This window comes from Ammodytes marinus (assembly GCF_949987685.1).
Source record: "Ammodytes marinus genome assembly, chromosome: 21".
NCBI lineage: Eukaryota > Metazoa > Chordata > Actinopteri > Uranoscopiformes > Ammodytidae > Ammodytes > Ammodytes marinus.
In genome coordinates, this window is record NC_137225.1 from 22,872,824 (window position 1) to 22,886,021 (window position 13,198).

General features: G+C 42.2%; 1 protein-coding gene across 1 annotated transcript in view; it reads right to left on the bottom strand.

Annotated features, from left to right (window-relative positions):
* Nucleotides 1–13,198, bottom strand: part of LOC307267709 (ribonuclease 3-like) — a 98,430-nt gene that overhangs the window by 38,288 nt on the left and 46,944 nt on the right. Inside the window, exons 19-20 of the mRNA XM_080050091.1 lie at nt 9,278–9,322; nt 3–160 (exon numbers count right to left, since the gene is read on the bottom strand). Of these exons, the coding sequence (XP_079906217.1) occupies nt 3–160; nt 9,278–9,322 (203 nt within the window). The remainder of the gene's footprint in view (nt 1–2; nt 161–9,277; nt 9,323–13,198) is intronic.

Consider the following 13,198-nt stretch of genomic DNA (forward strand, 5'->3'; position numbering starts at 1 on the left):
ACAGGGTGAGGTGGTTGAAGCCTACAGTTCTCAAGGTGAAGGCTCGGGCGAGGAGACGCACGTGTGTGAACAAAACCCCGATAGAGTCTTCAAAGCTGGTGAGCTTCTGGAGGACTGGAGATGTTTCAATCAGCTGTCTGTCTGTCTGGGGCTCCTGGACCTGGATAAGAGGGGGACACATAGAAGCAAAGGTGATTTGGTGAAAGAATAAGGGCTTGAAAAAAAAAAAAAAAAAAAAAAATTACTTTAAATTTTTTTTTCAAAGTGTTTTTTTAAAGTTAATTTTTACTATAAAAAAACAATATATATATTTTTTTGGGGCATTTTTCAAGCTTTATTTGACAGTACAGAGTTGAAATGGGGAGACAGAGAGAGAGGGTGGATGACCTGTAGTAAAGGTCCACGGGTCGGATTAGAACCCACGACCACAACAACGAAAGCCGGAGCTAATATGGTACGCGCTGTATTCACTAATATCCATCCCCTTAAACCTATCCCAAATTATATTCCATTGCACGGTATTAACGTCGAGTAATACCGATTTCTACTTCCAATGTAGCCTATTCGTTTCAGTTTGCAACAATAGGCATAACACTACATTATACAAGATGACATTGAACTCATCACGATGAAGTTACCTTCGCCAAACAATACTTTTTACTGAACAGACCTCGAATGCATCACAATGTAACTCAATACAACCTACGTTTCAAAACTAACTATCATTTTATGCAATTTCCTTGAGTATTTAAACCTGCAGTGTGTAGAATTTTGGGTTTTATTTCCTTGCAGATTTTGCAGAAAGTAATTATAATATCCATAAGTACGTTTAATTTAGTGCATACTAGCTGAATTTTTTTTTTTTTATTATTATTTTCCCCCTTAGAAAGGGTCTCACACATGTCCATATTTCTGCATATCTTGGACCAAGGCCTAGTGCCGCCATCTTGAAAGTGTCATAGTTGGAATGTCATCAGGTGCATTGTTTAAAATGTTTAATTGTTCTTGTCCTTGAAGGCCACTGTAGCTTCTGTTATTATTCAAAAGGGTTGGGGTTACCCAGGGAGCGTTGCATTCTAGAACTTTGTAGAACTTTCTTGATGATGTCATATTACACACTGCACCTTTAAGCTCCATTGACAAATGTAAGATGATAAAATACAATAGCCCTAGTCTGTACATACTTTATTCTTGATGTATTTTAATCGTGCCCCTGGAAAGCACCTTCAGTGGCCTTATGTCTGAATTGTGCTACATAAATAAACTTGCTTTGCTTTTACAGAGCAAAGTATCGAGCTAGGCAAATTCAAAACTGTGGTTAAAACATTATATATGTTATACTTTTCCCCACGTCTAACCTCAGTGTCAAGGAGGGAACACGTTAAAGTTACAGAACACCACTTTATCTCTGCGTCAATAGGTTCACCTCCAACTTTGAGGGAACTTGCTGTTGAAGGCCCTTTTCCCTTTTACAACATGAAAATGTGTGTGTGTGTGTGTGCGTGTGTGTGTGTGCGTGCGTGCGTACAAATCCAGGTCCCTAAAGAAATAGGTTTTCGCAGTTTTCTATGTAAGAATTTCGACGTAACTGCACCAAAACCTTGACACTTTTTATTGAACTCCACGAGGAATAGTTCTACAGCTTTAAGATAAAAATTGAATGACAGCTGCCCACCCATTCATACCCATAACGTTTGGACTGACAAGTTCAACTATCAACTATGGCTGTGTAGCACATACAGTATCTCACAAAAGTGAGTACACCCCTAACATTTCTTCAAATATTTCATTATATCTTTCCATGCGACAACACTGAATAAATGACACTTTGATACAATGTCAAGTAGTCAGTGTACAGCTTGTATAACAGTGTAAATTTACTGTCCCCTCAAAATAACTCGACACACAGCCATTAATGTCTAAACTGTTGGCAACAAAAGTGAGTACACCCCTAAGAAAAAATGTCCAAATTGGGCCCAAAGTGTACATTTTTTGTTTTGCCATCATTATTTTCTAGCGCTGCCTTAACCCTCTTGGGCATGTAGTTCAGTAGAGCTTCCCAGGTTGCAACTGGAACCCTCTTCTACCCATTCATGACGACATCAAGGAGCTGGTGGATATTAGAGTCCTTGCGCTCCTCCATCTCCCGTTTGAGGATGCCCCAAAGATGCTCAATAGGGTTTAAGACTGGTGACATGCTTGGCCAGTCCATAACCTTTACCCTCAGCTTCTTTAGCAAGCCAGTGGTTGTTCGGAGGTGTGTTTGGGGTCGTTATCATGTTGCAGTACTGCCCTGCGGCCCAGTTTATGAAGGGAGGGGATCATGCTCTGCTTCAGTATGTCACAGTACATGTTAGAATTCAATGAACTGTAGATCCCCAGTGCTGGCAGCACTCATGCAGCCCCAGACCATGACACTCCAACCACCATGCTTGACTCTAGGCAAGACACACTTGTCTTTGTACTCCTCACCTGGTTGCCGCTCCACACTCTTAACACCATCTGAACCAAATAAATGTATCTTGGTCTCATCAGACCACAGGACATGGTTGCAGTAATCCATGTCCGTAGTCTGTTTGTCTTCAGCAAACTTTTTGTGGGGTTTCTTGTGCATCATCTTTAGAATAGGCTTCCTTCTGGGATGACAGCCATGCAGACCAGTATGATGCAGAGTGCGGCGTATGGTCTGAGCACTGACAGGTTGACCCCCCCACCCCTTCAGCAATGCTGGCAGCACTCATACGTCTATTTTCCAAAGCCAACCTCTGTGTACGACGCTGACCACGTGCACTCAACCTTCGTAAACTGGGCCGCAGGGTGGTATTGCAACATGATAACGACCCCAAACACACCTCCAAGACGACCAGTGGCTTGCTAAAAAAGCTGAGGGTAAAGGTTATGGCTTGGCCAAGCATGTCTCCAGACCTAACCCCTATTGAGCATCTTTGGGGCATCCTCAAACAGAAGGTGGAGGAGCGCAAGGTCTTTAATATCCACCAGCTCTGTGATGCTGTCATAAATGGGTGGAAGAGGGTTCCAGTTGCAACCTGTGAAGCTCTAGTGAACTACATGCCCAAGAGGGTTAAGGCAGTGCTGGAAAATAATGGTGGCCACACAAAATATTTACACTTTGGGCCCAATTTGTAAATTTTTTCTAAGGGGTGTACTCACTTTTGTTGCCGGCAGTTTAGACATTAATGGCTGCGTGTCGAGTTATTTTGAGGGAACAGTAAATTTACACTGTTATACAAGCTGTACACTGACTACTTTACATTGTATCAAAGTGTCATTTCTTCAGTGTTGTCCCATGGAAAGATATAAAGAAAAATGTGAAGAAATGTGAGGGGTGTACTCACTTTTGTGAGATACTGTACCATATACATTCAGCCACGTAGTATGATTCACGATTTTAAAGAATTGTGTAAACTAAACTCACAAGTATAATTGCAGTAACACTTGTTGAAAGGGCAGCAATGTGTTTTGGCTCCATGACTAATATTTATACAGCTTTAAGATGAAGTTGAATGACAGCTGTGAAGCCAGGCCTCATTGTCAACCCACAATGTGAACGCCTGAATGTGGGCAGATATGTAAGTAAGTAAGTAAGTAAAATGTATTTATAAAAGCACATTTATAACAGTTTTCACTGACCAAAGTGCTGTACATAGTGCATTCAGTAGGCCAACATGAAGGTAAAATAACAACAACAACAATAGAAAAAAAAAATAAAGATAAAAATACAAAATACATATAACCCGGACTTCCACACACAAACATATATAGTAGTGTAGAAGTCAGATAGCTAATGGGGAGGGAAAGCCAGGGTGTACAGATGGGTTTTGAGCCTTGATTTAAAGGCAGTAATGGAGGGGGCATCACGTATGTCAGGTGACAGTTGGTTCCACAAGCGTGGGGCAGCTACCGCAAAGGCCCGGTCACCTTTTTGTTTTAGTCTGGATCGGGGGATGTGGAGAAGACCCTTATTGGAGGATCTTAGGGTCCTAGGGGCTGAGTGGGGGTGTACAAGATCCGCTATATAAGATGGGGCCTGACCATTGAGGGCTTTGAAAATCATGAGAACTGTCTTGAAAATGATCCTATGTTGTACAGGCAGCCAGTGAAGATATGTGCAGCCAGGTTCCATTCATGCCCGTACAGTTTGGTCCACATACATTCAGTCACGTTGTATGATATGTGCTTTAGGATTTTAAACCCAAGAGTAAATTTAACATTAAGACAAGGCATGATGATTTTGTCAAACACACAACTAAAGGGAAAAGGGAAAGCAAGTTGTGTGTGTATAACCTTTTGTCTGTGAGCAGTGCTATTTATTATAGTTGTATTAATTCTTCTCATGATTTTTTCCTTTTTGGTTTATCGCATGTACATATACCATCATTTACTGAAGGGTTCATTTTGTCTTTACAGCAAGAATGTTTTTTTTTGTTGCAAGGATTTGTATTTGTATTGTGTTAATCTATTACAGAATAAAACCAAAAGAAGAAATCACAAACGGAAGCCCTAAAAATATAGAAAAAATTATCAAAAAGATAGTTACACCGATAATTTTATCCCGATAAAGGTTTTTTACTGGGAGTTTTTTCTCAGCCGAGCTAAGGGTGTAAGGGCAGGGTGTCATATTGTATCATATTGTATGGAATGTAAAGCCCACTAAGCCAAATGTCTATTTGTGATTTTGGGCTATACAAATAAAACTGATTTGATTTGATTTACACAAGTAGATACACAAAAAAAAAACCTTACTCAATGAAGTGTTTTGCATAAGAGTGTTTAGATGAATTCTACAGTATGTGCTGCTCCAGGGCCTGTTTACAGTGTGTGTGTTTTTATTCCGATAAACAAACTAAGATGATCTGTAGCACATGGAATCTCTTCGTCATTAAGTTTTAAGTGAAATATCTCTCTCTCTCTCTCTCTTTCCCCATCTATCTCTCTCTCTCTATCTATCTACCCCCCCTGTCTCTTTCCCTCCCTCTCTCTCTCTCTCTAGAATTCAAACAGTCAATTAATATCACTGGTGACTCCGTCGCAGACTATATAAAACAGAGACTCCCTGGTCTTGCAACTTTGATGAAAAATATATAGTTTTCGCTTGTGGAAAAAATTGCTGTTACTGTGGAATAGATAATATATTTAACATTAGCTTCAGGGCTTAGTGAATACAGATGTAGACAGACGGGTTCGGCCAAAATAAGTTGCTCCCTTTAACTACAGTATATTTGTTCATGTCTGCGCCCATTAGGAACGGATATGCGAAGAAAATATGTACATACATGTTTGTCGAATCAAGAGATATATCGTTATGGGTGCATTCATTAGGCTGCTAGAAAAGTCTAATTGGTCTCTGCGTGCTGCAACTGGGTATGCTTTTACCAAGATATGTTATCCAAAGAAAAATACTGGGCTAAATTATTTCACATGGACATTCGCGGAACTATAGCACATTCAATTGGCCGTGTTAGCTTGTTCAATTAAAGGTGGAGTCCGCAAATCTCGGTAATGTTAGTTGTCAAAATCACTTTTTTGTCTGTCAAAATCAGTGAATATTTCCTCCATTCCGCTACCTTTCCGTACTGTGTGAAATAAATGTCCAGTGATAATACACAGCCTAGGCTCTGTAAACAAAGGGCATGTAAACAAAGAGGCCGACCATAGCTAGCAACATTCCAGTTTACAGAGCCTAGGCTGTTTGTTATTATTATTTAGGTGCACACAGGTTACAGACTGGTAGCGGATCGTGAGGAGATATTCACAGATTTTGACAACGAGCGTTCTCCAGAATCACTGACTCCACCTTTACGCTGTACACTATAAACTAACCCCCCAAAAAAATACAAATTACGAAATCCTACATTATTTCAAGGCACTTCAGAGAAATATATGGGACTCTTAATTCCTTCTCTGGCCTCTTTCTTTGTGTTGGTATGAAGAGGTGACACGTAAACAGCTTTCCTGCCATGTCAAGCCAGCGCACGGACAAGTGAGAAATGTCTTTTTTAAAAGCAACAATTTTAATTGGAATGCCACCAGTAATGTCATGGTTCCATCTTTTTCGGACATGTCTTAAGAAATATTTCATTAAAATGTTTCCCCCCCCTCACACACACACACACACAAACACACACACACACACACACACACACACACACACACACACACACACACACACTTGTTAATTAAGGAAAGGCGTTCACACATGTCACACATCACAACTAACAGCATCCGACCAGTTAAGTACTTGTATATAGGAGCCAGATATATATATATATATATAAATGTAGATATATCTCCTCAAAGGGTGGATGGCCGGCAGCCAGGCTTCAAACGAAAGTGAAGAGAGGACGAGAAAATATATAAAAATAAATACAAATCAAGAGCTTTTGAAAAAAAATGAAAACATTGCCTCAAAGCATCAGGTTCAGCTCAGTCCAGACAGACAGCAGAATCAGAGTGGAGGTCTTAGAGGCACGCGCACACACCCACGCTCACATAGACGAAAACGCACACACACACACACACACACACACACACACACACACACACACACACACACACACACACACACACACACACACACACGAACATACACACACAGAAAGACGAAAATACACACACACAGACAGACACACGAACATACACACACACACAGACAGACACACACACAAAAACCTACACACATACACACACACACACACAAACTTACACACAAACAAACTTACACTCACACAAAAAACCTACACACACAAACTTACACACACAAAAAAACCTACACACACACATACTTACACACACACACACACACACAGACAGACAGAAACACACACACAGACAGAAACACACACACACACACAAAAACGTACACACTTACACACACACACATTAGGCCTTACCAGATCGTGCCCTACAGACCGGAGTGGTTTGACAGGCACATCTTCATGTCTGATTCGTGTTCACTGGATATGCACCATCGCATCATCACACCCAAACCCCTCCAGAATAATTCACCAGCAAGTCATTTATAGAGGCTAGATTTACATTTTTTTTCTCCTCTGGTTCATTGGGGAAGATACATGTGTGTGTGTGTGTGTTCTTGTGTGTGTATGTGTGTACATGTGTGTGTCAGTGCATGTGTTTGTATGTTCTTGTGTGTGTAAGTTTTTGTGTGTGTGTGTGTGTGTGTGTATGTGTATGTGTGTGTTTGTGTGTGTGTGTGTATGTGTGTGTGTGTGTGTGTGTGTTTGTGTGCGTCTGTGTGTGTGTGTGTGAATGGTATAACGAAAGACGGGCGTACGCATAATTACCCACGTCATGGCGGGCTGCCATCAACATCTCCTCAAACCTAATTAAGGGAAATCTCCTCTTTCACCTCTGTTGTGTCATCCTTGTCTTGGGTGATACCTGTGTGTGTGTGTGTGTGTGTGTGTGTGTGTGTGTGTGTGTGTGTGTGTGTGTGTGTGTGTCAGCCACAATTTGGGGCATACTCTTTGAGCTTAAACTGCCTAGGGGGCCTTTTATCAATTTTTTTCGGTTTTAAAGGTGCACTATACAGTGTCAGGGGAGGGGGATATGTTAAATTACAAAACATATTTTCTTTATATGGAGTTTCTTGTATTGAATAATTATATATCATCACAAATCAAGATTAATTTGAGGCACCTGGAATGAAACGTCAAACTAGAATGTGCTTGTAAACCAAACTGTGGGCCCTGCTGCTGTAAACAACAACAGTGGAACAGTAACTTCTCAGGAAGCTTTCTAACTTCAAACAGTGTTCCAGGGATCACATTTTACCTGTGAGGAAAGGTTGTCTATTCAGCTATGAGAATATACTTTAGACAATGTTCACTCTTCTTGACATTTCTTTTCTTTATCAATTTCTTCCCTGGCATGATGCACAACGTTACCACACACACACACACACATATATATATTTAGCAAATGTATGTAAACAGAAACACAATGTTTTTTTAGGATATGCAAACATGTTCACATGAAGGCACTCATGAAGACACAGCAGGGAGATGGAGAATAAACTGCTTATAGAATGTGTCTCGGGATTCACACAAAGAACACACACACACACACACACACACACACACACACACACACACACACACACACACACACACACACACACACACACACACACACACACACACACACACACACACACACACACACACACACACACACACACACACACACACACACACACACACACACACACACACACACACACACACTTCAAGGATGGCTGACGATCCCTGGAGGCCCCGGGACTGTAATCCTGTTACGGCATCTTTGATCTCTCTTTGCCCAAATCCTAATTTCAAACAAACACTGTTGACACGTTCAATGTTAAGAACGACAGAACACAGAGGGAGTGAAAGACAGAGAGAGAGAGTGAAAGAGAGAGAGTGTGTGTGTGTGTGTGTGTGTGTGTGTGTGTGTGTGTGATGCTGGAGAAAGGGGGCTGAGTAAATGAAAAGGCGGATTAGGGTCCACACCAAAATGGAGAGTAGAGCAATTGACACTAGTGGAAGGTTACTGCTGTGTGTGTGTGTGTGGGTTACTGAAGGCCTAGTGACAGCTTTAAAGACTCGAGTCACCCTCAGGCCAAATAACTAACAGCTTGCCCACCTCTGCTATAGCAACATACACACACACACACACACACACACACACCCGTTTGTACAGCTATACTTGTGAGGACATCCTTTGACATATTGCATTCCCTAGCCCCTTAACCCAACCTTAAATCACACAATTTACATAAAGTGTTAACCCTCAAACAACCCTTTAAAGGCCTGTCCCAAAGTGAGAACTGGCCGAAATGTCCTAATTTTCCAAAAACGTGTCACACTTAAAGTCTGCAACTTGAATCGGTTCTTACAAAAAAAGCTGTACAAGTACACACACACCCACTTCCACACCCACACACACACACACAAGAAACCATACACACACACACACACACACACACACACACACACACACACACACACACACACACACACACACACACACACACACACACACACACACACACACACACACACACACACACACACACACACACACACACACACACACACACACACACACACACACACACACACACAAGAAACCATACGTTCACACTGGTACACTTCAAAGACAGTAGAATGCCTTTGTGTCTTGGGGCGGAGGAAGTGAGTTCTAATGAGAGGCACGATGCCAACATATACATCAATAATAAAACAATATCTCCACCAACCTGCAGGGGGTGGGCCGGGAAGTTGAGCCAGACCTCACGCAAGTCCTGGGGAGAGATGGAGGGAGGGAGGGAGAGAGAGAGGGAGGGAGAGAGAGGGAGAGGGAGGGAGAGAGGGAGAGAGAGAGAGAGGGAGGGAGGGGAGAGAGAGAGAGAGGGAGGGAGAGAGAGAGGGAGAGAGGGAGGAGGGAGGAAGGAGGGAGGGAGGGAGGGAGGGAGAGAGAGAGGGAGAGAGAGGGAGAGGGGGAGAGAGAGGGAGGGAGAGAGAGAGGGAGAGAGGGAGGGGGGAGGGAGGGAGGGAGGGAGGGAGGGAGGGGAGAGAGGGAGAGGGAGAGAGAGAGATTAGCAGTCATAAGAAATACATTAGAAACAGAGCACATTATATTACACGCCATACACAATATCAGACATAACCAGTAAACATAAACATGGTTATAAATGATTAAATAAAGAAATACGAATAGCTAAGTGTATTGTGACGTTTAACGTTCAGTAACGATAACGGCGTTGTAACGACGGAAAAAGGTCATTAGTTAGATTACCCCGTTACTGGAAAAAGAACGCCGTTACCTAACGTTATTTTAAACGGCGTTATTCCCAACACTGATCACTACCCAACATTATCACCAAATTTGCCACGGGGTGTTTTTTTTTTTGTACCACTGTGTCCTCAACCCCAAACTGCTATATGGCTTCAGAAGTGTGTTAAGAGGGAATATGCGGAAAAAGAAAAAAAATCAAATGTAACCATAGACTAAAAATGTAACTTAGAGTGCCATCATCTGTTAGCCTTGCATTCCCAGACCTGCCACTGGGCGCTGGCAAATTAAATTTACTGCGCCTGTTGGTCTGGACACTCTCCGTTGAAGCTTTTTCAAAAAAGACCAGAAATCTGGGTCTCACGTTTCAATTGGTTCTATCTAATATGGGCGCGCCAGAGCCCTTTGTATGGTGCTCTGGGGAGGACGTAACCGGATGACGACAGTGACGTGCATGCACGAGTAGGAACCGCCCCTTGAGTTGGAAATTACTATTGATCGTGGCCAGACCCTCTATCGTTCAAGATATCAGGGTCTGGATTTCCAGGCTAATCATCTGTACCAAAAGGCCAATTCTAGATTCAATTCAGAAAACTTTATTCATTGTCTACGGAGAGTTGCCTTCAGGTGTGTTTATATGGAGTGATGTGTGGATGAGGATATGACAGGATTTGGTTATGAAAGGTGTGGTTACTCTCGGGACACACATTGACAGTACTAGACTTAGCCTCTCCTGCCTTACAAAACATTAGCAAAAAATCAACCCCTTACTATGAGGTAACCACATAATACTGAACACTTTGAGAAATAGAGGGCTCACAAATAGATTAGGACAGAGAGAGAGAGAGAGAGAGAGAGAGAGAGAGAGAGAGAGAGAGAGAGAGAGAGAAAGGGAGAGAGAGAGAGAGAGAGAAAGGGAGAGAGAGAGAGAGGGAGAGAGAGAGAGAGAGAGAGAGAAAGGGAGGGAAAGAGAGAGAGAGGGAGAAAGAAAGAGAGAGTAAGGATAAGCTGTGTGTGGCTCAAGTTGTTGCCAGGAACAGCAGCAGTGGGAGTCAGTTTTGGGCCTGGGGTGTAATGTTGGGTGAGTCAGCGCTGATAGAGATGTGCAGAAGGCCTCTAAAGTACAGCATCACTCAGGTGTTTAAAAGGTTCAAGGAGATAAACCTTTTAAATGTGACGCTAGCCCGCAGGAGGTGTGTGTGTGTCTGTGTGTGTGTGTGTGTGGTTGTGTGTGTGTGTGTGTGCATGTGTGTGTACGTGTGACCTTATGACTTGCGTGTGTGTGGGTGTGACTGTGTGTGTGTATGTGTGTGTGTGACTGACTGATTGTGTGTGTGTGTGACTGACTGATTGTGTGTGTGTGACTGTGTGTGTGTGTGGTCAGCGCCTCATCTTACCCCCAACCCACCCACAGCTGGCAACCCCCATTGCCTTGAGCAGCAGCCAAATGAAAAATTCATGAAAAGTGGTCAATACGTTTGAGCAAATGCTTCCTTTTTCGGTTGCTTGTTGCCTCTTAGCCCCTGACACACACACGCGCGCGCGCACACACGCACACACACACACACACACACACACACACACACACACACACACACACACACACACACACACACACACACACACACACACACACACACACACACACACACACACACACACACACACACACACACACACACACACACACACACACACACACACACACACACACACACACACACACACACACACACACACACACACACACACACACACACACACACACACACACACACACACACACACACACACACACACACACACACACACACACACACACACACACACACACACACACACACACACACACACACACACACACACACACACACACACACACACACACACACACACACACACACACACACACACACACACACACACACACACACACACCCTTTGTCTCTTGGCCTGGGCCTGGCGGAGTCGAAAAAAGCACTAAGTACATTGCAGGTAGCAATTCAACACGGAGAGCCCGCTGGTGGAGACAACACAGGGGCCCTTTGGCTGCGGAGAACTGGATCGCTTAAAGGAAAGTCGATAGCAAGTGGCTAATGGATTGCTAGCTTTCAACGTGGTGGCTTTTTTACAGCTATGCAAATTGCAGTATAAATACAACATGGAAGTAAATGCATTAAAAAAAGAGAGGACACATGGATAACAGGGTTTTTTTCTAGTATAAAGATTTTTTTGGTGCCCACACAAAGAGATTTAATCCAGCACCATAGAAAAATCAACTGAGCCAAAAAAAATTGCTACTTAAAACCTCATTTGAAACCCAATTCCAGCCCTGATTCTTGCATATTCAGTGGTTTAGACCAAATATCAACTATCAAGAATCATGTTACCTGCAGTGTGTAGAATTTTGGGTTTTATTTCCTAGCATATTTTGTAGAAAGTAATTATAATATCCATAAGTACATTTAATTTAGTGCATAATAACTGAATTTTTTTTTATTATTATTTGTTTTCCCTTAGAAAGGGTCTCATATATGTCCATATTTCTGCATATTTTGGACCAAGGCCTATAGTGCCGCCATCTTAAAAGTGTCATAGTTGGAATGTCATCAGGTGCATTGTTTAAAATTTAGAATTGTTCTTGTCCTTGAAGGCCACTATAGCTTCTGTTATTATTCAAAAGGGGTGGGGTTACCCAGGGAGTGTTGCATTCTAGAACTTTGTAGAACTTTCTTGATGATGTCATATTACACACTGCACCTTTAACAGGTAATCAGTGTTACATTTGCTTCATATCTATGGTTTCTTTTTTCACGTCATGTTATATGACTGTTGTATATAAAATATTAGGAAATTAACATCAAAAAATCAACAAATAAATCAGCTAACACAGATTTATTGCATTTACTATTGGATATATTTCTTTACCCCAAAAACAGTGTTGTGTGACCAACATTAGACAGGCTAGTCACCCTCCAAAAAGCGCAAAAAAAAAAACCTGCATAAAAGGCATACAGAAAAATAGAAAAATGAAGGGAAAACAAAATCAAGAGAAAAGCAAGTACACAAGTTAAGTACACAGAAGTTGCCTTGGGCTTGTGATTGTGAGGCTTATATGATTAAAACGTGTCCACAGGGCGCATGCGATCCTCCCACACGCTGTATATAGACCCGGCAACGGCTAATGTTTCAATTACAGCCATTCCAAAGACAAGGCAGACAATGATTAAGCCGACGTCGAGTAGGGGATTTAAGAATAACAACAGATTTTTTTTCTCTTTCTTTCTCCCTTCTGTCTTTCTCCCAGGCGCACTGAGGAAGGTATAATTAACCGGGGGCACACATCATCATGTTGCCACTGGAATCACAGCCATTAGGAGAACCA